The 25,633-nt window shown below is 42.1% G+C and overlaps 1 protein-coding gene across 15 annotated transcripts in view; it reads right to left on the bottom strand.

The window, feature by feature from the left end:
• Positions 1–25,633, bottom strand: part of LOC134344192 (calcium/calmodulin-dependent protein kinase type II delta chain) — a 586,032-nt gene that overhangs the window by 217,630 nt on the left and 342,769 nt on the right. For all 15 annotated transcript variants that reach the window (XM_063043584.1, XM_063043590.1, XM_063043588.1 and 12 more), the window contains exons 9-11: positions 12,113–12,207; positions 6,987–7,109; positions 4,452–4,535 (exon numbers count right to left, since the gene is read on the bottom strand). In XM_063043584.1, the coding sequence (XP_062899654.1) occupies positions 4,452–4,535; positions 6,987–7,109; positions 12,113–12,207 (302 nt within the window). The remainder of the gene's footprint in view (positions 1–4,451; positions 4,536–6,986; positions 7,110–12,112; positions 12,208–25,633) is intronic.

The following is a 25,633-nucleotide window of genomic DNA, read 5'->3' as shown; positions in this document are numbered from 1 at the left end:
TCTAACTCCCCCTTAAATATAGCCAATGAACCGGCCTCAACTGTTTCCTGTGGCTGAGAATTCCACAGATTCACCACTCTCTGTGTGAAGAAGTTTTTCCTAATCTCGGTCCTAAAAGGCTTCCCCTTTATCCTCAAACTGTGATCCCTCGTTCTGGACTTCCCCAACATCGGGAACAATCTTCCTGCATCTAGCCTGTCCAATCCCTTTAGGATTTTAAACGTTTCAATCAGATCCCCCCTCAATCTTCTAAATTCCAACGAGTATAAGCCTAGTTCATCTAGTCTCTCATCATATGAAAGTCCTGCCATCCCAGGAATCAATCTGGTGAACCTTCTTTGTACTCCCTCCATGGCAAGGATGTCTTTCCTCAGATTAGGGGACCCAAAATGTTAGGGTAACCTTGGTTCTGAAGTTTCTAAATATCACTGGACCAACACCCAATGTGCAGAGAAAAACAAAACACATCATGCAGACAATAAAAGTAAGTGAATATCATTCAGAACTGAAGTTCACGAAAGTGAGTCCACAGCCACGAAGTCGGTCATCTCTGCAACTGATCCAGGAGCCTGTTAGCTGCAGGTCACAGCCTCAGTTCAGCACAGAGATGAGTAAACCTCGTAACTCTCAAGCTGAACACCAGCCTGCCCCTCTCCTTCGACTCCGACACCCTGACCTTTTCAATCTGGTCCAGTGCTTAAACTGGTCAACCCTCACTCTCTGACCTGGGCCCTGCCGCTTTGATATGCTCTCGGGCCTGGGCCCCGCTCCCATGATTTGGCCTGCACTCAACCTTTCCAAAATGGCCCAGTGCTTAAATCAGCCAAACCTTGGGGTTTTTTCTTCGCACTTGGGTCCAGGCTCAACTCTGCCTCACCTCCACTCAACTCCCCCTCACCTCCACTCAACTCCCCTCGGTTCTGCAGCATCTAATTGCTCCTACGGCTTTACCAATGACAAACATTGGTTCATTCCTTGCTCGTGCCCAGGCCCCACCAGCTCAATTCAGCATGTATCTGCCACGCGCAACAGTCCTGCACCTTCGAGACTTCAGTTCACATCACAAAAATGCCAGATAGTACAGATGGTTCAAAACCTCAACTACGAAAGGAAAGTTACAGGCTTGATTGCAGTGATTATTTCAGAGAAAAAGTGTGATGAATGTAGCAATTTATAGTTTTGTTTACTGCTAATAAGTTCACCAGTGCAATCTTAAAGCACAGCATGGTAACAAACCCTTCTGGCCCAACGAACCTGTGCTGCCTAAACACACCCATGTGACCAATTAACCTGCTAACCTTTGAGATTTGGGAAGAACTGCAGCACTTGATGTAAACAGAGTACCATGGTCACAGGGAGAACGTACAAATTTTTTACACACAGCAGCGGAATCGATCCCGGGTCACTGCCATCAGTCTAACTGCTATGCTACTATGGCCCCCCCCAGCTAACAGTAACATGCCATACCACTGGAAGTCTGACACAGGTGAGGTGTAGTACTGCAGTGAGGTATTCTGAAGAAAAGGGTTAGAGTGATTCTGACCATAGCCTCAACTGGGCTCATTATGGGATGTTCCACAGGCAGGTTGCAGGATGTAACCTCCTGTATTGGAAAGCACAGTTGCTAATCTCTGAACTCTGTACAAGGTGGGTGAACAAGTCTTTTGCCCTTTGGCATTATGGCAAGTTTTCTGACAAAGTTTTGACTGAGTATCTCTGACAGACTTTCTGTAGCCTCACTCTCTGAAGTCCCATCTGCCTCTTCTGTACTAAATGGTGCACCATCATTCCTGCAAGTGTGCTCATCCCTAACTATCTCACCATGTGCACAACTCTTTTATTCCATTACATCAAAAAAAAAACGGGTCTCAACCTCTGAGCTGATGGCTGAGTGAAGGCATTTTCAGCAAAATTTTCCTCTCTCTGAGAGAGTTTCACTTCTCAGATATCTGAAGTGGGTAAGAAATAAAGCTCGTGTGGTAAGTGGAGAGGAAGAAGCAGGAAATGAATGCCTACACTAGCTGAGCCTGAGTCAGGGGGAAGGGTCAAGGGCGAGATGGGAAATAAGTGGAAGAATTCAGTGAGTAGATGTCATCATTATCCCCATCAGCTCTGGCAATAGCCACTGTCAAGCTGATGCCCATGACTGTCATGTTTAAAAACTTGTCTTCTTCAAATTCTTTCCTATTAGATACTGCTTTTTCAGAAAGAAACAATGAAATATCATTAAGCCTTCTAGACTGTTTAGGTCCTGCAGAAGCTATCGGTCAAAAACACTGATGAGTTGCGTGTTTTGGGTATGAACGTCAGCTAGGTTTGAGATGATAAGATAAAGCAGACAAATTGTAGGCTTGAATACTGATCGATAGAGAGGGTTGCCAGATGAATAATGGATACACAGTAGATGAGCCGAGTATGCAGTTGTCAGAAAACGCCTTCAAAGACAAACACACTGGTAAAATGAATCAAGCTTGATCACAAAGGTAACCCTACACTACATCTTGTAACAATACCTGATTCTGCAGATGCTGGAAATTGAGACTAGCATACAGTGCCTATAAAAATGTAATCACCTCTCCCTTGGAAGTTTTCATGTTTTATTGTTTTACAGCATTAAATCACAGTGGATTTTATTTGGCTATTTTTGACACTGATCAACAGAAAAATACTCTTTTGTGTCAAAGTCAAAGCATATCTCTAGAAAGTGATCTAAATTAATTACAAATATCCAATACAAAATAATTGATTGCACAAGTATTCACCCCCTTTAACATGACACACCAAATCATCACTGGTGTAGCCAACTGGTTTTAGAAGTCACATAATTAGTTAAATGGAGATCACCTGTGTGCAGTCAAGTTGTTTTAATTGATTGTAGTAAAAATAAATCTGTCTGTGGAAGGTCCCACTGCTGGTCAGTATCCTGGCTAAAACTACACCATGAAGACAAAAGGACACCCCAAGCAACTCCACAAAAAGGTTATTGAAAGGCACATTTCAGGAGATGGATACAAGAACATTTCCAAGTCACTGAATATCCCTTGGAATATTGTCCTGATGAAGGGTCTCGGCCTGAAACGTCGACTGTACCTCTTCTAGAGATGCTGCCTGGCCTGCTGAGTTCACCAGCAACTTTGATGTGTGTTGCTTGAATATCCCTTGGAGTACAGTTAAGTCAATCATCAAAATGAAAAGAACATGGCACAACTGTAAATCTGCATAGAGCAAGCCGTCCTCAAAAACTGGGTGATCATGCATGAACAGGGCTTGTGAGGAAGGCTACCGAGAGATCTTTGACAACTCTGGAGGAGTTACAAGCTTCAGCGGCTGAGATGGGAGAGACTGCACATACAATAGCTGTCGTCTGGGTGCTTCACCAGTCAGAGTTTTATGGGAGAGTGGCAAAGAGAAAGCTACTGTTGGAAAAAAAACTCCTGTGAAATCTCAGCTGGGGTTGCTAGAAGGCATGTGGGAGACTCTGAAATCAGCTGGAAGGAGGTTCTATGGTCTGATGAAACCAAAATTGAGCTTTTTGGCCATCAGACTAAATGATATAAGCCAAACACTGCACACCATCAAAACACATCATCCCTACTGTGAAGCACGGTGGAGACTGCATCATGCTGTGGGGATTCTTCTCTGGAAGCCTTGTGAAGGCAGAGGGTAAAATAAGTACAGGGAAATCCTGAAGGACAACCTGATGTAGCCTGCAAGAGGACTGTGACTTGGGAGATTTGTTTTCCAGCAAGACAATGGCTCCAAGCATAAAGCCAAAGTTACACTAGAATGGCTTAAAAACAACATTAAAGTCCTAGTGTGGTCTAATCAAAGTCCAGACCTGAATCCAATTGAGAATTAATGGCTGGACTTAAAGGCTGAACACTCACAATCCCCATGCAATCTGACAGAGCTTGAGCAGTTTTTGTAAAGAAGAATGGGGAAATATTGCAGTGCCCAGATATGCAAAGCCGACAAGAGACCTATCCACACAGACTCAAACCTGTAATTGCTGCCAAAGGTGCAATTTACTAAATACTGACTTGAAGGGGCTGAGCAATTATGCAGTCAATTGTTTTTAATAGAAATTCACTTTGATATGAAAGTCTTTCTATTTATCAGTGTTAAAAAAGCCAAATAAAATCCAGTGTAATTCAATGTCATAAAATAATAAAATGTGAAAACATCCTGGGGGGGAGGTGGTGTGAATACTTTGTTTATAAACACTGTACATAAAATGATGGAGGAACTCCATCTCCAGTGAGACTATCTCAGATGTCTCCAAACGATTTAGCTGCAGAATCTCCTCTTCCTTGAGTTTCTCCTTCTTTCCACATCTTGCCCCAAAACCTCCAGTGCAAAGTCAGAAAATTTTAGCACTGACATCTTGAAGTTTTCCAAACAGCATCTAAAACAGGTTCAGGTTAAGAGAAAGCAATAAAATTATATCTGACCTTGAGTTTTCTTCTCGCATTGAATTTTTTGAGGCATTCAACAGTCTCCTGTCTGTGCATGCATGAAGCAACAGTTGATCGTTGCTACAAAACAAATACATAAAGGTACATTAAAAATATATACACACAGTATGTTCTATCATATATTTTGTGTTTAATGCCTAAAATTTGTATTTTCTTTCACCATTATAGGTAATCTATAAATTCCATATAATTATGGAGCAATACAACTTAGTCTTCTGCTGCTGTTCCTCTGTCCATCAGATATCCTCCCTGATTGCAAGGCACTCTGATGCTGGTAAAGGCAAATACAAATGATCTTCTATCGGTGATTTCACAATGACCACTACATTTCAGGAAAAGCTACTGGGAGAGTGGGCAAATGGAAGTGTGGAGAGGCTTTGGTGAGGAGGCACAAGTGAGTAGCGGGTAAGAATCAGATAAGGACTTTTTTATTTTTATGTTAAATTTGTGATTTTTGAGAGTGTAGATAAAATGGCAGTCAGGGCAGTAGAATGCTCCTCCTACAAAGTGTGGGAGGTCAGGGAATCTGTCTCCCTGATAACTACATTTGTGGGAAGTGCACCCTGTAGCCATTGTCAGAGGACGCAGTTCCCCTGTGGCCATTGCCCTCAGTAACAGGCTGAGATCCCTATTGATACTGTTAGGGGGATGACCTTTCAGAGGCCAGCAGCAGCAGTCAGGTCAGTGCCCGGCTCTGAGGCAAAGCAGGTGATCAGGCACAGTGATAGCGAGGTGGACTTGATAATAAGGGTTGCAGATAAGCGTTTCTGTGGTCACAATTGAGACTCCAGGATCATGTGTTGCCTCCCTAGTGTCAGGGTCAACGGTGTCTTGCAGTGGACACACGACATTCCTGGAAGGGAGGATGAGCAGCCACAGGTTGTCGCCCATATTGATACGAATGACATAAGCAGGGATAGGGATAGGGTCTGGAAGATAAGGATAGGGAGCGAGGTAGAAATTTAAGTAGCAGGATTTCCAGGATTATAATCTCAGAATTACTACCTGCGTTATGCGGTGGTGAGTGAGAAGTAGATGTATAGTGCAGTTCAATACATGTCTAAGGGGCTGGTGCAAGAGGAGGTCCATGACCAGAGGTGTGCTGGGATGGATCTCTGTTGCTTGTAATATGTATCAATACTTTGGATGAAATTGCAGATGAAACCAAGACTGGTGGAGTTGTAGCCATTGTAAAGGACTATCGAAGAATACCATGGGATACCAATCAGTTACAGATGTGGGCAGGGAAGTGGCAGTTTAATCCAGGCAAATGTGAGGCATTGCTCTTTGGGAGGTCAAATGGAAGGAGAAAGTATACAATTAACAGTAGGCCCCTTGATGGCGTTGAGGTACAGATGGACCTTGGAGTTCACAGAAAGTGGCCGGATATGTGCTTAAAGTGGTAAAGAAGGCGTATGGAGTGCTTGCATTCATTGGTAGAGGTGTTGAATATAAAAGTAGGGAAGACATGCTGCAGCTACATAACACCTCAGCACTTGGGAGTATTGTGTGCAATTCAAATCCCGCTGTTGTGGGAAGGATGTGGCGATTATGGAAAGGGTGCAAAAGAAGTTTACCAGGATTAAAGGGTTGATAGGTTCGACAAACTTGGGTTGTTCTCATTGAAGTGTCAGAAACTGAGGGGGATCCTGATAGAAGATTTTTTTAATTATAAGAGGTATAGAAAGAGTAGACAGTCAGGATAAAAATGTCAAACACCAGAGGACATGCTTTAAGGGTAGCAGAGAGGTTTAAAGGTGACGTGAGGGGCAACGTTTGTGGTAGATGCCTGGAATGGGTTACCAGGGACAGTAATGGAATCAGGCGATTTGGCAGTTTAAGAGGTTTTTAGATATACAAATAATTACGAAGGGATTTGGATGGTGAACAGGAGGAGGACATTTAGTATAAATTGGTAACAAGATTGTAACAACAGGGTCTGAAAGAGCTGTCCATTGCTGTACTGTTCTGTGTTCTAGGCAAGATTCTCAGATTCTTGCAATGGTACATCAGTTTCTAAAACAGTCAGTGAAAATCAGTTTCAATATGATTGGCCAATATCTATAGAAGTCAAACCTTATATTCCTGTGTATTTTGTTTTGGATAATCTAAACAGTATTTCCATAACAAAATCTATTAGAAAATAAATTCCTCCCATAAATTCTTGGTGGTAGATGTAATATACTGCTTTCTTTCAATTATCATGGAAATCTGATAGAGAAAATTAAGCAGCATTTTTTCAGTATTATAAAATTATAATTATTCTGAAACTAAACAATGGAGATCTTGCTGCATATAAACAGACAACCATTTTTTGCCAGAGACCAAACATCAAAATTAATTTTATCCTATGAAGTACTTAGGAAGTTATTGAAAATCTTTAGGTGGCTTAACAGTAAGTTTTTTTTGAGGAACTTGTAATCCCTTCACATGCAAGTACTGGCTGACGAGTAATATACAGTTTACATAAGATGATACAGTTAGCAGCATTGTACAGAAGGTGGAACTTACACAAATCCATGGATGCTTCAGGGCTTCTGAGGCTGTGATCCGTTTGGCAGGATTGATGGTTAACATCTTGTTGATGAGATCCTTAGCTTCTGGAGTGACTGTATCCCACTCTGGTGAAGGGAACTACAAAACAGGAATGTAGACATCCTCACTGGATTTCCTTACATACAGAAAATGTTTGAGGTCAATGAGATGTCTGACATGTTAAATGTTTTTCTCTACAGCTCATTGCTGGCCTGCTGAGTCCATCACCTTCCTCTGCTGAGCACATTTTCATGGAGCACTACGGTCACCGTGACCCCCACCGTGCAGGTCATGCTCTTTACTTACAACTACCATCGGGCAGGGGGTACAGAACTGTTAAGTCCCACACTTTCAGGTTCAGGAATGGTTATTACCCTCCAGCCATCAGCCCCTGAACTAACGTGGATAACTTCACTCAGCTTAATTCTGAACTGATTCTATGACCTACAGACTCGGTTTCAAGGACTCTTTACGGCTCATGTTCTCAGTATTTTTTTATATATTTGCATAATGTTTTCTCTTGCACACTGGTTGTTTGTCAATCTTTATGTGTGGTTTTTCATAGATTCTATTGTATTTCTTTATTTTCCTGTAAATACCTGCAAGAAAATTACCCTCAAGGTAGTATATAGGTGATTTGGTAATAAACGTACTTTGAACATTTTATATATTTGTTACAAAATAGATAAAATGACAGTTTACTCGGCAGCTGTAAAAAACTTGTTTTCACCCACATTACCTCTTCATTTTAGCAAAAAAAAAAATCAGTTTGTTTAATATTTATTTTATTACTAGTAAGGGTATCAGTCTGTGAGTAACCGCAAGTAGTTCTTTTGGGAATAAATAGGAGAAATGTCAATTTTACCATTGAAAAATCACTTTAATTGTCATATAAAAGAAATATCACTCACCTACAAATTGATTTCCTTACTGAGTGCTGCAAAATATTACTTAATTGAACTATTTTGAAAAATGCATACAGTCTTTCAGTTCTATTATGCCAGTCTCAACAAAGAAGGAGGGCAAAGATCTTTTGATGTTGTCAGGCAGGAAAAAGAAATCTGGAGGTACAAGGCAAGGGAGGAATGTGAAGAAAAGGATAAAAAATTATTTTAAAAATTGAGATTGATTTTGGGAGACAGGTGGGTAAAACTTGGTATGAATTGGAATATAGGCAAGTTTTTGTAAGGTGATCAAGAGGATTCAAAATAAATATGTAAATTAAAGGCGAGTTCAGTAACTTAATTGATGTAATTGAAGATTACGATCATTTTAAAATACAGAACCAAAGTCACAAAATCTCTTTCAGCCTCAAGAGTTGCCAGGGAGAGGAACAGAATCAAAAGGTAGAGAACAGCATTATGGTGGTTACAGAAAGCACTAAACTTTCAAACTCATAACACACTAGTTGGAGGAAATATCTGGCATCCAGGTGTAGAATTGCTCAGACAATTCTGAATGATTGAGGAAATATTGTGGGAATGAGTGCACAGAGTTTTGAAAAGTTTGGGATTACATTGTGTTCTTACATAATGTGTGATTACATAATGTTCAACAAGTTTAAGTGATTCGAAAGCTGTTGGGATTCAGCACTGATCCCCTTGGCAAACCACCGATCACAGGCCTCCACTCAGAAAAGCAGCCCTCTACCACCATGTTAATTTTGCATCCAATTGGCTGCCTTACTCTAGATTCTATGTGATCTTACATTTCAGACCAGCTTACCATTCAAAGCTCTCATCCTTAAAATATAAAAGATGTCAGGTTCAATAAAGTATACTTTATTATGAAATGAGTGATGCAGAAAGTGAATAAGAAAAAGTGTAAATTTCTTGGCCAGTTTTCTGATGCAATTTTGTCCTCTGAAGAGAAAGCTCAGCAGACAGCAAATCAAATAGTGAACTGCACTGCATACTATCTAGTTGGCGGCAATATGCAGTAACAGCTTGAGATGCAAAGGTGGTGGATTTTCAGACCTTAACATACGGAACTGCTTTTCTAAATAAAAACTGTTGAGTCTTTTTTTTGCTGAACACAATAGGTTCCCAAATTCAATACACTGAAAGTCATACTTCTATGATGTTTCATTTTTAGAATCAACTTCCCATTAAATTTTAATTTTCCATACATTGATTGGGTCTCCCATACTGTTAGGGGTCTAGATGGTTTAGAGTTTGTAAAATGTGTTCAGGAAAGTTTTCTAAATCAATATATAGAGGGACCAACTAGAGGGGATGCAATATTGGATCTCCTGTTAGGAAACGAGTTAGGACAAGTGACAGAAGTCCGTGTAGGGGAGCACTTTGGTTCCAGTGATCATATCACCATTAGTTTCAACTTGATCATGGACAAGGATAGATCTGGTCCTAGGGTTGAGGTTTTTAACTGGAAGAAGGCTGAATTTGAAGAAATGAGAAAGGATCTAAAAAGCATGGATTGGGACAGGTTGTTCTCTGGCATGGATGTGTTCGGTAGGTGGGAAGCCTTCAAAGCAGAAATTTTGAGAGTGCAGAATTTGTATGTTCCTGTCAGGATTAAAGGCAAGGTGAATAGGAATAAGGAACCTTGGTTCTCAAGGGATATTGCAACTCTGATAAAGAAGAAGAGGGAGTTGTATGACGTGTATAGGAAGCAGGGAGTAAATAAGGTGCTTGAGGAGTATAAGAAGTGCAAGAAAATACTTAAGAAAGAAATCAAGAGGGCTAAAAGAAGACATGAGGTTGCCTTGGCAGTCAAAATGAAGGATAATCCAAAGAGCTTTTACAGGTATATTAAGAGCAAAAGGATTGTAAGGGATAAAATTGGTCCTCTTGAAGATCAGAGTGGTCGGCTATGTGCGGAACCAAAGGAAATGGGGGAGATCTTAAATAGGTTTTTTGCGTCTGTATTTACTAAGGAAACTGGCATGAAGTCTGTGGAATTAAGGGAAATAAGTAGTGAGATCATGGAAACTGTACAGATTGAAAAGGAGGAGGTGCTTGCTGTCTTGAAGAAAATTAAAGTGGATAAATCCCCGGTACCTGACAGGGTGTTCCCTCGGACCTTGAAGGAGACTAGTGTTGAAATTGCAGGGGCCCTGGCTGAAATATTTAAAATGTCGCTGTCTACAGGTGAGGTGCCGGAGGATTGGAGAGTGGCTCATGTTGTTCCGTTGTTTAAAAAAGGATCAAAAAGTAATCCGGGAAATTATAGGCCAGTAAGTTTAACGTCGGTAGTAGGTAAGTTATTGGAGGGAGTACTAAGAGACAGAATTTACAAGCATTTGGATAGACAGGGACTTATTAGGGAGAGTCAACATGGCTTGGTGCGTGGTAGGTCATGTTTGACCAATCTGTTGGAGTTTTTCAAGGGGGTTACCAGGAAAGTGGATGAAGGGAAGGCAGTGGATATTGTCCATGTGGACTTCGGTAAGGCCTTTGACAAGTCCCGCATGGGAGGTTAGTTAAGAAAATTCAGTCGCGAGGTATACATGGAGAGGTGGTAAATTGGATTAGACATTGGCTCAATGGAAGAAGCCAAAGAGTGGTAGTAGAGAATTGCTTCTCTGAGTGGAGGCCTGTGACTAGTGGTGTGCCACAGGGATCAGTGCTGGGTCCATTGTTATTTGTCATCTATATCAATGATCTGGATGATAATGTGGTAAATTGGATCAGCAAGTTTGCTGATGATACAAAGATTGGAGGTGTAGTAGACAGTGAGGAAGGTTTTCAGAGTCTGCAGAGGGACTTGGACCAGCTGGAAAAATGGGCTGAAAAATGGCAGATGGAGTTTAATACTGACAAGTGTGAGGTATTGCACGTTGGAAGGACAAACCAACGTAGAACATACAGGGTTAATGGTAAGGCACTGAGAGGTGCAGTGGAACAGAGGGATCTGGGAATACAGATACAAAATTCCCTAAAAGTGGCGTCACAGGTAGATAGGGTCGTAAAGAGAGCTTTTGGTACATTGGTCTTTATTAATCAAAGTATTGAGTATAAGAGTTGGAATGTTATGATGAGGTTGTATAAGGCATTGGTGAGGCCGAATCTGGAGTATTGTGTTCAGTTTTGGTCACCAAATTACAGGAAGGATATAAATAAGGTTGAAAGAGTGCAGAGAAGGTTTACAAGGATGTTGCCGGGACTTGAGAAACTCAGTTACAGAGAAAGGTTGAATAGGTCAGAACTTTATTCCCTGGAGCGTAGAAGAATGAGGGGAGATTTGATAGAGGTATATAAAATTATGATGGGTATAGATAGAGTGAATGCAAGCAGGCTTTTTCCATTGAGGCAAGGGGAGAAAAAAACCAGAGGACATGGGTTAAGGGTGAGGGGGGAAAAGTTTAAAGGGAACATTAGGGTGGGCTTCTTCACACAGAGAGTGGTGGGAGTATGGAATGAGCTGCCAGACGAGGTGGTAAATGCGGGTTCTTTTTTAACATTTAAGAATAAATTGGACGGATACATGGATGGGAGGTGTATGGAGGGATATGGTCCGTGTGCAGGTCAGTGGGACTAGGCAGAAAATGGTTCGGCACAGCCAAGAAGGGCCAAAAGGCCTGTTCCTGTGCTGTAGTTTCTATGGTTTCTATCTCAATCCAATTCCAAAGGAAACTGGAATAAAAGAACAGATTAATCAATTAATTGACTTTTGCTGACCATGTTAATGTTAAACCCTTGTTCTTTTATCCTTCCTCCTCGTACTTCCTAAAATAACAGATACTGTACCAAAGATCCAGTAGTTTTTGTCTATTCAAATGAACCAGAAATATTGAACCTCGAATGATAATTCAGGGTAGTTCACTTATCACAAAGCTGTTTCAGAGGTGATTTTGCCAGAATTCAAAGGCACCCTGAGCATTAGAAGTCTAAATGAGATGGAAAGCATCTGTATGTGGATCGGTAATTTCGCCAAAATTTAAGATGTCAAACCTGAAACATTGATGGCCAAATATAAGGGACTGATAAAATCAAACAGAAGTTCTAATGCAGGTGATACCACAGCATGTTATTTAAAAATGATGGGTGTTACAGCAATCAAATTAATTAAAACAAAACTCCTGCACACTAGTTAAACATCTTCAAGTTCTTGAATCAGTGAGAGGTAGTCAGTCTACTCACATCATAAGCACCAGCTTTGATCTGTTGGTACAGTCTGTGCTGATCTTCATCCCAGAAAGGAGGGTAACCAACCAGCAGTATATACAGAATAACACCTGTAGAAATTAAAATACTCGTAAGTCTAATCAGCATAAAATATAGTCAAGCAGTCAACTCTTACTAATTATGTTTGGGAAAACACAGAAATAATATTTAATTGATTAAAACAGGGTTCAGCTCAATTTGAATTGCGGAGGTGCGCACATGTTCTAGCTCGCTACTGCAACCTTGCTGCAAATGGAAAACTAGTGTTCCTAGAAGTGGACAGCCAAATCAGTACAAATTGTTTTGACCTATCACTTTTTAAGGCTAAGGCTATTGGGGAGAGTTTAAACTAGGATTGCTGGGGGGTGGGAACCGAACTGAAGAGACGGTGGAAGAGGCGGTTGGCTCACAAATAGAGAGAGCTTGGAGACAGTGCGAGAGGGAGGATAGGCAGGTGATAGAGAAGGGACACGCTCAGACTGATGCGGTTTGAACGGAGCACGACCTCACAAGCGCGTGGAGGTCGGCTAGTGAGAACAGTGGAAGAGTTTAAAAGTGAGCAGAGTTGAAAAGGTGACGGTTATTTCTTCAGCGGTTTGAATGGGGCATGACTGCGCAGTGTGTGGAGGTCGGCCAGTAAGAACAGAGGGGAGAGTTTAAAAGGAAGGCAGATTTACAGAGCGCGCGAAGGAGTACTGGGAGACAGAGTAGGAAGGCTTTGGCCCAACGGGGCTTTGGCGATAAAGGGTTGAGGCCAGGTAGGTTATCTGTTTAATATAAAGACAGACAGTATGAGTGTGGGGCTGGTTTTCTGCACTCAGTGTCAGATGTGGGAGGTTCTGGAGATTCCCAGCCTCCCAGACGACGACATCTGCACCAGGTGCATCGAGCTGCAGCTCCTTAGAGACCACCTTAGGGAACTGGAGCTGTAGCTCGATGACCTTCGTCTGGTCAGGGAGAGTAAGGAGGTGAAAGAGAGGAGCTATAGGCAGGTGGTCACCCCGGGACCACAGGAGACAGAGAAGTGGGTAACAGTCAGGAGAAGGAAGGGCAAGAAGCAGGTACTAGAGAGTACCCCAGTGGCTGTCCTTAACAATAAGTATTCCCGCTTGAGTATTGTTGTGGGGGGGATGGCCTACCTGAGTGAAGCAACAGTGGTCGCACCTCTGACACAGAATCTGGCCCTGTGGCTCAGAAGGGTAGGGAAAGGAAGAGGATGGCAGCAGTAATAGGGAACTCTATAGTTAGGAGGTCAGACAGGCGATTCTGTGGACGCAGGAAAGAAACACGGATGGTAGTTTGCCTCCCAGGTGCCAGGGTCCGGGATGTTTCTGGTCGCGTCTATGATAGCTTGAAGTGGGAAGCAGAACAGCCAGAGGTCGTGGTACATATTGGTGCCAATGATATAGGTAGGAAAAGGGAGGAGGTCCTGAAAAATGACTACAGGGAGTTAGGAAGGAAGTTGAGAAGCAGGACCTCAAAGGTAGTAATCTCGGGATTACTGCTGGTGCCACGTGACAGTGAGTATAGGAATAGAATGAGGTGGAGGATAAATGCGTGGCTGAGGGATTGGAGCAGGGGGCAGGGATTCAGATTTCTGGATCATTGGGACCTCTTCTGGGGCAGGTGTGACCTGTACAAAAAGGACAGGTTGCACTTGAATCCGAGGGGGACCAATATCCTGGCGGGAAGGTTTGCTAAAGCTATTGGGGAGAGTTTAAACTAGAAATGCTGGGGGGGTGGGAACTGAACTGAAGTGACAGAGGAAAGGGAGGTTGGCTCACAAATAGAGAAAGCTTGGAGACAGTGCAAAGGAAGGATAGGCAGGTGATAGAGAAGGGACGCGCTCAGTCCGATGGTTTGAGGTGTGTCTATTTTAATGCAAGGAGTATCATGAATAAAGCCGATGAGCTTAGAGCATAGATCAGCACTTGGAGCTATGATGTTGTGGCCATTACAGAGTCTTGGATGGTGCAGGGGTAGGAATGGCTACTTCAAGTGCCAGAATTTAGATGTTTCAGAAAGGGTAGGGAGGGAGGAAGGCACTGTTGATCAGAGATAGTGTCACGGCTGCAGAAAAGCAGGAAGTCATGGAGGGGTTGTCTACGGAGTCTCTGTGGGTGGAAGTTTGGAATAGGAAGGGGTCAATAACTCTACTGGGTGTTTTTTATAGACCACCCAATAGTAACAGGGACATTGAGGAGCAGCTAGGGAGACAGATTCTGGAAAGACTAGTAACAGGGGTGTTGTGGTGGGAGATTTTAATTTCCCAAATATTGATTGGCATCTCCCTAGAGTGAGGAGGTTAGATGGGATAGAGTTTGTTAGGTGTGTTCAAGAAGGTTCCTTGACACAATATGTAGAAAAGCCTAAAAGAGGAGAGGCTGTACTTGATCTGGTATTGGGAATTGAACCTGTTCAGGTGTCAGGTCCCTCAGTGGAAGAGCATTTTGGAGATAGTGATCACAATTCTATCTCCTTTACCATAGCATTGGAGAGGGATAGGAACAGACAGGTTTGGGAAACGTTTAAATGGAGAAAGGGGAAATATGAGGCTATCAGGCAGGAATTCAGAAGCATAAATTGGGATACAGATGTTATCAGGTAAACGTATGGAAGAAGTGTGGCAAATATTCAGGGGATATTTGCATGGGGTTCTGAGTAGGTACGTTCCAATGAGACATGGAAAGGATGGTAGGGTATAAGATCTGTGGTGTACAAAGGCTCTTATAAATCTAGTCAAGAAGAAAAGGTTCACAAAACTAGGTAATGATAGGAATCCAGAAGATTATAAGGCTAGCAGGAAGGAGCTTAAGAATGAAATTCGGAGAGCCAGAAGGGGCACTGGTGGACAGGATTAAGGAAAACCTCAAGGCATTCTACAAGTATGTGAAGAGCAAGAGGATAAGACGTGAGGGAATAGGACCAATCAAGTGTGACAGTGGAAAAGCGTGTATGGAACCGGAGGGAATAGCTTTGGTACTTAATGAATACTTTGCTTCAGTATTCACTGTGGAAAAGGATCTTGGCGATTGTAGGGATGACTTGCAGCAGACTGAAAAGCTTTAGCATATAGATAGTAAGAAAGAGGATGTGCTGGAGCTTTTGGAAAGCATCAAGTTGGATAAGTCACCGGGACCGGATGGGATGTACCCCTGGCTACTGTGGAAGCGAGGAAGGAGATTGCTGAGCCTCTGGCAATGATCTTTGCATCATCAATGAGGACGGGAGAGGTTTCGGAGGATTGGAGGGTTGCAGATGTTTTTCCCTTATTCAAGGAAGGGAGTAGGGATAGCCCAGGAAATTATAGACCAGTGAGTCTTACTTCAGTGGTTGGTAAGTTGATGGAGAAGATCGTGAGAGGCAGGACTTATGAACATTTGGAGAGGTATAATATGATTAGGAATAGTCAGCGTGGCTTTGTCAAAGGCAGGCTGTGCCTTAGGAGCCTGATTGAATTTTTTTGAGGATGTGACTAAACACATCAATGAAAGTAGAGCAGTAGATGTAGTGTATATGGATTTTAGCAAGGCATTTGATAAGATACCCCATGCAAGGCTTATTGAGAAAGTAAGGAGGCATGGGATCCAGGGGGACATTGCTTTGTGGATCCAGAACTGACTTGCCCACAGAAGGCAAGGAGTGGTTGCAGACAGGTCATATTCTGCATGAAAGCCGGTGACCAGTGGTGTGCCTCAGGGATCTGTTCTGGGACCCTTACTCTTTGTGATTTTTATAAATTACATGGATGAAGAAGTGAAGGGATGGGTTGGTAAATTTGCTGATGACACAAAGGTTGGAGGTGTGGAGGGCTGTCAGAGGTTACTGTGGGACATCGATAGGATGCAAAACTGGGCTGTGAAGTGGCAGATAGAGTTCAACCCAGATAAGTGTGAGGTGATTCATTTTGGTAGATCAAATATGATGGCAGAATATAGTATTAACAGTAAGACTCTTGGCAGTGTGGAGGATCAGAGGGATCTTGGGGCCAATGTCCTTAGGACACTCAGAACTGCTGCCCAGGTTGCCTCTGTGGTTAAGAAGGCACATGGTAAATAGGAAGGCCTTCATTAACTGTGAGAATGAGTTTAAGAGCCGAGAGGTAATGTTACAGCTATATAGGACCCTGGTCAGACCCCACTTGGAGTACTGTGCTCAGTTCTGGTCACCTCACTACAGGAAGGATGTGGAAACCTGAAAGGGTGCAGAGGAGACTTACAAAGATGTTGCCTGGATTGGGGAGTATGTCTTATGAAAATAGATTGAGTGAACTCGACTTTTTCTCCTTGGCGTGGTGGAGGATTAGAGGTGACCTGATAGAGGTGTATAAGATGATGAGAAGCATTGATCGTGCGGATATTCAGAAGCTTTTTCCTAGGGCTGAAATGGTGAACACAAGAGGGCACAGCTTTAAGGTGCTTGGAAGTAAGAACAGAGGAGATGTCAGGGGTAAGTTTTTTTATGCATAGAATTGCGAGTGCGAGGAATGGGCTGCCAGAAACGCTGGTGGAGGCAGGTACGATAGGGTCTTTTATAAGGCTCCTGGATAGGTACATGGAGCTTAGAAAAATAGAGAGTTATGGGTAACCTGAGGTAATTTCTGAAGTAAGTACATGTTCGGCACAGCATTGTGGGTCGAAGGGCCTGTATTGTGCTGTAGGTTTTCTATGTTTCTATGTTTTTTGAGAAATGATGTTCACGGCGTAAATTAAACTTTTACTTATGAATTTGCACTATGACTGTGAGGATGAATACAGCTCCGATAGCCCCACTGCAGTTGGTTTAATCAAAGATGGTGATTAAACAACATATAGGAGAGAGACTGATTACAGGAGGTGGAAACTAGAGGCAGTTCTCATCAGGGAATCAGAGAGGGTCAGTAACTTCTGATCCACTGAAATAATAACTCAGTTTTATCACTTCAGAGGATCTGTCCTGGGTCCAGCACAGAAGGCAGGGCCGTACCTCTATTTTGCAAAGATGCAGCATGTCATCTAAAACTTTGACAAACTTCTATAGATGTGCGGTGGACAGTATACTGACTGACAGCATCACAGCCTGGTATGGAAACATCAATGCCCTCGACTGGAAAAACTATGAAGATACAGGCCAGTTCATCACAGGTAAACCGCTCTCCTGCATTGTGCACATCTAGAAGGGGGCACTTTCAGAGGAAAGCAGCATCCCCCCCACCAAGGCTATGCTTTCTTCTCGCTCCCTCAGGAAGGAGGTACAGGATCCTCAGAACCAACACCACCAGGTTCAGGAACAATTATTACCCTATAACCATCAGGCTCCTGAACCACAGTGGATAACTTCACTCACCTAACACCCAGAATGAATGGAGTCACTTTCAAGGACTCTGCAAGTAATGCTCTCAGTATTTGCACAAATTGGTGTGTTTTGCACATTGGTGCTTGCCCATCTTTGTGTGCAGTTTTTTATTGGTTAAGTTATTTTTCATTGTGAATGCCCACAAGAAAATGAATCTCAGGGTTGTAAATGGTGACACATATGTATTTAATAATAAATTTACTTTGGACTTTGAACTTGTCCTTGAGCATTCCCTTGCTATCTTTATATTCCAAAAGGGTCCAGCCTGATTTTAGCTTCCAAAAACATATATATACTACCATTTTATCCTGACTAAACTGTGGACCTCTTGGGTAATCTAAAGTTCCCTCACCTTACCAATCTTATCCTTACTCCTTTCTGGATTTCTTTGTATCTACTGTGAATGCCTGTAAGAAAATGTATCTCAGGGTGACATATGCTGTAGGTACTTTAACAATAAATTTACTCTGAATTTTCAGATTGGTAGTTAGCCTAATAGCCAACATGAGAAAGGAAATGTCAATCAAAGACTATCAAATGCGGCATCCATACATGGAAAATGTATGGAGCATAAGATACAGAACCTATAAAAGGTATTCATCACCCTGAGAAGATTTCAGGTTTTACTGTTTTACAACATTGAATCACAGTGGATTTAATTTGGCTTTTTTAAACCCTGATCAACAGAAAAGACTCGTTCATGTCAAAGTGAATACAAATTTCTACAAATTGGTCGAAATTTATTACAATTATTAAATATAAAATAATTGATTGCATTATTACTCAACGCCTTCAAGCCAATATTTAGTAGATGCACCTTTGGCAGCAATTATAGACTTGAGTCTGTGTGGATAGGTCTCTATCAGCTTTGCACATCTGGACACTGCAATTTTTCCCCATTCTTCTTTACAAAACTGCTCAAGCTCTGTCATATTGCATGGGGATCGTGAGTGAACAACCGTCTTCATATCCAGCCACAAATTCTCAATTGGATTGAGGTCTGGACTTTGACTTGGCACTGCAGGACATTAACTTTGTTGCTTTAAGCCATTCCTGTGTAGCTTTGGTTTTATGCTTTGGATCATTGTCTTGCTGGAAAACAAATCTCCTAAATCGCAGTTCTCTTGCAGACTGCATCATGTTTTCCTCCAGGATTTCCCTGTACTTTGCTGCAGTCATTTTACCCTCTGCCTTCTCAAGCCTTCCCCACAGCATGATGCAGCCACCACCGTGCTTCACGGAGGGATGGTGTGTTTTTGATGATGTGCTGTTTTTGGCTTACACCAAATATAGTGTTCAGTTTGATGGTCAAGTGCTCAATTTTGGTTTCATCAGACCATAGAACCTTCTACCAGCTGACTTCTGAGTTTCCCCCATGCCTTCTGGCAACTGCAGCTAAGGTTTCATGTGAGATTTTTTTCAACAGTGTCTTTCTCTTTGCCACTCTCCCAAGTGACTGGTGAAGCACCTGGGCAACAGTTATTGTATGCACAGTCCCTCCCAGCTCAGCCACTGAAGCTTGTAACTCCTCTAGAGTTGTCATAGGTCTCTTGGTGGCCTCCCTCACTAGTCCCCGTCTTCTATGGTCACTCAGCATTTCAGGATGGCCTGCTTGAGGCAGATTTATAGCTATGCCATCTTCTTTCCGCTTCTTGATAATTGACAACTGTACTCCAAGGGATATTCAGTGACTTGGAAGTTTTCTTGTATCCATCTCTTGACTTGAGCTTTTCAATAACCTTTTCGCGGAATTGCTTGAAGTGTTTGTCTTCCTGGTGTAGTTTTTGCCAGGATACTGACTCACCAGCAGTTGGACCTTCTTCTTCTTCTTCTTGCGTTGTTTTATGGCAGTTGGCAAACCAGCTTTAAGGTGCATTCCTGCCACCAGCTAGACTTGTGGTGTTCTGTTTTCAACCAAATATGTCCTGGAGTACTCTGCTTTTAACAACCTAGTTCAGCCTGAAGATCTCTATTTGCATTACTCTGTAATTGCAATTCCTCTTGTAAATGCTGTGTGCGCTCATAAGATAGCAGCGCCGCAGATTGCTTTTCTTCCCAAATTTTTGTCACATGATTTTCAAGTAATTGCATTGCCTCAATTACATTGATTTCATCTGCATCATTTGTAAAACTAAAAGCTTCATTTGAGAATATTAATTATCGCATGCTTAACATTTAAAAATTGCTGTTTTTCCAAGTCTGCTATTTTCAAGTTTTCCTTTTCTTAAATCAAAGCCTGTAGTTGTTTACTGAGATCTTGAAGTTCTTCTTCATCTGTTTCCATGTTTTCGTTTTATAATCTGAATGTAGATAATTCACTTTGCAACAATTCCTTTTCATTTTGTAACTTTGTAATAAATTCCTCCATTTTCCAATCTCTTTTCCGTGTCACTGAATTTTTGACAACAAGCATCTTTTTCAGAAACCGTCTCTTTTAAATGCAGACAACACACAGACTTTGTGAGTCAATGCAAGGAGCATTCGTAACAAGGTGGATGAATTAAAAGTGCAGATTGTTATTAATGAATATGATATAGTTGGGATCACAGAGACATGGCTCCAGGTTGACCAGGGATGGGAGCTCAACATTCAGGGATATTCAATATTCAGGAGGGATAGACATGAAAGAAAAGGAGGTGGGGTAGCATTGCTGGTTAGAGAGGAGATTAACGCAATAGAAAGGAAGGACATTAGCCGGGAGAATGTGGAATCGATATGGGTAGAGCTGCATAACACTAAGGGGCAGAAAACGCTGGTCGAAGTTGCGTACAGGCCACCTAACAGTAGTAGTGAGGTTGGGGATGGTATTAAACAGGAAATTAGAAATGTGTGCAATAAAGGGACAGCAGTTATAATGGGTGACTTCAATCTACATGTAGATTGGCTGAACCAAATTGGTAAGGGTGCTGAGGAAGAGGATTTCTTGGAATGTATGCAGGATGGTTTTTTGAACCAACATGTCGAGGAACCAACTAGAGAGCAGGCCATTCTAGACTGGGTATTGAGCAATGAGGAAGGGTTAATTAGCAATCTTGTCATGAGAGGCCCCTTGGGTAAGAGTGACCATAATATGCTGGAATTCTTTATTAAGATGGAGAGTGACATAGTTAATTCAGAAACAAAGGTTCTGAACTTAAAGAAGGGTAACTTTGAAGGTATGAGACGTGAATTAGCTAAGATAGACTGGGAAATGACACTTAAAGGGTTGATGGTGGATATGCAATGGCAAGCATTTAAAGATCGCATGGATGAATTACAATAATTGTTCATCCCAGTTTGGAAAAAGAATAAATCAAGGAAGGTAGTGGACCCGTGGCTGACAAGGGAAATTAGGGATAGTATCAATTCCAAAGAAGAAGCATACAAATTACCCAGAGAAAGTGGCTCACCTGAGGACTGGGAGAAATTCAGAGTTCAGCAGAGGAGGACAAGGGGCTTAATTAGGAAGGGGAAAAAAAGATTATGAGAGAAAACTGGCAGGGAACATAAAAACTGACTCTAAAAGCTTTTATAGATATGTGAAATGAAAAAAGATCAGTTAAGACAAATGTAGGCCCCCTACAGACAGAAACAGGTGAATTGATTATGGGGAGCAAGGACATGGCAGACTAATTGAATAACTACTTTGGTTCTGTCTTCACTATAGAAGACATAAATAATCTTCCGGAAATAGTAGGAGACAGAGGGTCCAGTGAGATGGAGGAACTGAGGGAAATACACGTTAGTAGGGAAGTGGTGTTAGGTAAATTGAAGGGATTAAAGGCAGATAAATCCCCAGGGCCAGATGGTCTGCATCCCAGAGTGCTTAAAGAAGTAGCCCAAGAAATAGTGGATGCATTAGTGATAATTTTTCAAAACTCTTTAGATTCTGGACTAGTTCCTGAGGATTGGAGGGTGGCTAATGTAACCCCACTTTTTAAAAAAGGAGGGAGAGAGAAACCGGGGAATTATAGACCAGTTAGCCTGATATCGGTGGTGGGGAAAATGATAGAGTCAGTTATCAAAGATGTGATAACAGCACATTTGGAAAGCGGTGAAATCATTGGACAAAGTCAGCATTGATTTGTGAAAGGAAAATCATGTCTGACGAATCTCATACAATTTTTTGAGGATGTAACTAGTAGAGCAGATAGGGAAGAACCAGTGGATGTGGTATATTTGGATTTTCAAAAGGCTTTTGACAAGGTCCCACACAGGAGATTAGTGTGCAAACTTAAAGCACACGGTATTGGGGGTAAGGTATTGATGTGGATAGACAATTGGTTGGCAGACAGGAAGCAAAGAGTGGGAATAAACGGGACCTTTTCAGAATGGCAGGCAGTGACTAGTGGGGTACCACAAGGCTCAGTGCTGGGACCCCAGTTGTTTACAATATATATTAATGACTTAGATGACAGAATTAAATGCAGCATCTCCAAGTTTGTGGATGACACGAAGCTGGGCGGCAGCGTCAGCTGTGAGGAGGATGCAAACAGGATGCAGGGTGACTTGGATAGGTTAGGTGAGTGGGCAAATTCATGGCAGATGCAATTTAATGTGGATAAATGTGAGGTTATCCACTTTGGTGGCAAAAACAGGAAAACAGATTATTATCTGCCCATGAAGTGCTATCATGTTTGCTGTTGTGTGCTGGGGCAGCAGGCTGAGGGTAGCAGACACCAACAGAATCAACAGACTCATTCGTAAGGCCAGTGATGTTGTAGGGATGGAACTGGACTCTCTCACGGTGGTGTCTGAAAAGAGGATGCTGTCTAAATTGCATGCCATCTTGGTCAATGTCTCCCATCCACTACATAATGTACTGGGTGGGCACAGGAGTACATTCAGCCAGAGACTCATTCCTCCGAGATGCAGCACAGAGCGTCATAGGAAGTCATTCCTGCCTGTGGCCATCAAACTTTACAACTCCTCCCTTGGAGGGTCGGACACCCTGAGCCAATAGGCTGGTCCTGGACTTATTTCATAATTTACTGGCATAATTTACATATTACTATTTAACTATTTATGGTTCTATTACTATCTATTATTTATGGTGCAACTGTAACAAAAACCAATTTCCCCCAGGATCAATAAAGTATGACTATGACTATGACTATCTGAATGGTGGCCGATTAGGGAAAGGGGAGGTGCAACGAGACCTCGGTGTCATTATACACCAGTCATTGAAAGTGGGCATGCAGGTACAGCAGGCGGTGAAAAAGGCGAATGGTATGCTGGCATTCATAGCAAGAAGATTCGAGTACAGGAGCAAGGAGGTACTACTGCAGTTGTACAAGGCCTTAATGAGACCACACCTGGAGTATTGTGTGCAGTTTTGGTCCCCTAATCTGAGGAAAGACATCCTTGCCATAGAGGGAGTACAAAGAAGGTTCACCAGATTGATTCCTAGAATGGCAGGACTTTCATATGATGAAAGACTGGACCGACTAGGCTTATACTCATTGGAATTTAAAAGAGTGAGGGGGGATCTTATTGAAACATATAAAATCCTAAAGGGATTGGACAGGCTAGATGGAGGAAGGTTGTTCCCAATGTTGGGGATGTCCAGAACGAGGGGTCACAGTCTGAGAATAAAGCGGAAGCCTTTTAGGACCGAGATTAGGAAAAACTCCTTCACACAGAGAGTGGTGAATCTGTGGAATTCTCTGCCACAGGAAACAGTTGAGGCCAGTTCATTGGCTATATTTAAGAGGGAGTTAGATATGGCCCTTGTGGCTAAAGGGATCAGGGGGTATGGAGGGAAGGCTGGTACAGGGTTCTGAGTTGGATGATCAGCCATGATCATACTGAATGGCGGTGCAGGCTCAAAGGGCCGAATGGCCTACTCCTACACCAATTTTCTGTGTTTCTATGTTTCTACATCCAAGTTGCTGGAGAACGCAGCAGGTCAGGCAGCATCTCTAGGAAGAGGTACAGTCGACATTTCAGGACGAGACCCTTCATCAGGACTAACTGAAGGAAGAGCTAGTAAGAGATTGTTGCTTGAATTTCCAGCATCTGCAGAATTCCTTGTGTCTGTGTCTTTTAAATGCAGTGCTGTTTCATCCAATCTCTTTTCCAACTCACAGTTGTTCTTATTGAGTACTTCTATTTGTTGCTGGAGTTCTACACATTTACTCTGGGTTTCAACCATGTTTCTTGTATACATAAAATCTGAGGTTTTTCCTTAAGTTCTGATACATATTTCTTAAATTCTTGACCATTTGCGATAAGACTCCTTGCATTCCCTTGTAATATATATACTGCCATTAATATCCCGCCTCCCCTGCCCGTGAACTGTTTGATCCTCCATTCAGTGTTTCTTTGACTACTTCCCACCTAAGCCCTGTAATACCAAGATATTTTTCTGCAGACTTGACTATAATTTCAATCTTTACGGTTCTTTTGTCTGTTTGCGCTGAACAATTAATTGCATCTACCATAAACAGTACGAAATCCTTTCTGCTCATTATTAGTGTATCCTTATTTATCATATTACAGCCCTCACAGTTCATCGGTTTATTATTCCCCATATTTGTTTGCTGGATAGCCTTCTCCTTTTCAGTGAATCCTTTCACTGCCTCTGCATAACTGATCCCTTGAATTACTTTTACATATTGTGCCTTCTTGCTATTAATGCACCCTTGATAAGCTGCACTGTTCCCCGCCACAATTGCAGCATTTCAGCCTAGCTCCTGCCTCACATTTCCTGTATTCATGTTCTCCAGTGCATCTCCCACATTTTTGTTTCCTTCTACAGACCGCCGCAATATGTCCCAAGTTCTGACATTTAAAGCACATCTTAAAGGCGGTAGTATATATATTCTGAGCTCATAACACATATACCCTAAATAAACTTTAGTCGGCAATCTCTCTTCATCAAAGTTAATCATAACCGATAAAAACTATCACACTTTTTTCTGTTTCTTGTAACTTTCAAATGTTTGACCTCAATAATTTTTGCTCCTTTTATGTTCTGTTTAATCTCATCCATAGTAACTTCTGTTGGTATCCTCGCCTCTAGTCCACTTTCTATTGTTGGGTATTGAGCATTGTACTTTTTTGCCGTCTATTTTATTTAATCTTACCACTTTGACTTGCTGAGCTCTATCCCGACAAATCACTAACAGCGATCCATTTCATAAAATCTTTGCTCTTTTGACCGCCTATAAGATTGTCGATTACCTTCGTCAAATGACTCAGGCTCCAATCACCAGAAGACCAAAATTATAAATGCTTTAATCTCATCTTCTTCTCGTTGTTTTGCTATCCTATTTTGATTGTCCCCTGACTCCTCAAAGTTTGACATCTCATACCTGTGTTTTAGATTCTTACTCTTTCCACTCCACTCCTCTTTCCCGCCAATCTCCATCTCTAACTCACTTCCACTATCCATCGACATCTTCTTCTCCGACTGACCCAGGCTCGGAACTTCAGACCAGCAGTTCCCTTTCAGCCCACCAGCCCCCTCAAGTCAGCAGTTGGACTTTCCAGATACAGGTGTATTTTTACTGGAATCAATTGAAACACCTTGACTGCACACAGGTGATCTCCATTTAACTAATTATGTGATTTCTAAAACCAATTGGCTGCACCACTGATGATTTAGTCTGTCATATTAAAGGGGGTGAGTGCTTAAGCAATTAATTATTTTGTATTGTATATTTATAATTAATTTAGATTATTTTGTAGAGATCTGCTTTGACTTTGACCCAAAAGTGTCTTTTTCTGTTGATCAGTGTCAAAAAGCCAAATTAAATCCACTGTGATTCAATGTTGTAAAACAATGAAACATGAAAACCTGCAGGGGGGAGGGAAGTGAACACTTTCTGTAGGCACTAAATATTCTTGCTGACATAATTGTGGTCCATCTATGGCTACCCAAGCACTACAGTAGTTGCATCACCCATGTTGTTATGGCATAGGAGCTGAATTAGGCTATTTGGCCCATCAGGACTGTTATACCACTTGATCATGGTTGATCTATTTCCCTCTCAACCTAATTTTCCTGCCTTCTCCCCATATCCTTCATACTCTGACTTATCAAGAACCTCCGTGTTAAATACACCCTTAAATACTTGGTCTCCGCAGCCAACTGTAGCAATGAATTCCACAGATTCACCACTCTCTGGCTAAAGAAATTCTTCCTCATCTCTACTCTAAATGGACGTACCTTTACTTTGC

Source organism: Mobula hypostoma, chromosome 3 (genome assembly GCF_963921235.1).
Source record: "Mobula hypostoma chromosome 3, sMobHyp1.1, whole genome shotgun sequence".
NCBI lineage: Eukaryota > Metazoa > Chordata > Chondrichthyes > Myliobatiformes > Myliobatidae > Mobula > Mobula hypostoma.
The sequence above is the reverse complement of the archived record's forward strand: the minus strand, read 5'-3'. Positions and strand labels throughout refer to the sequence as shown.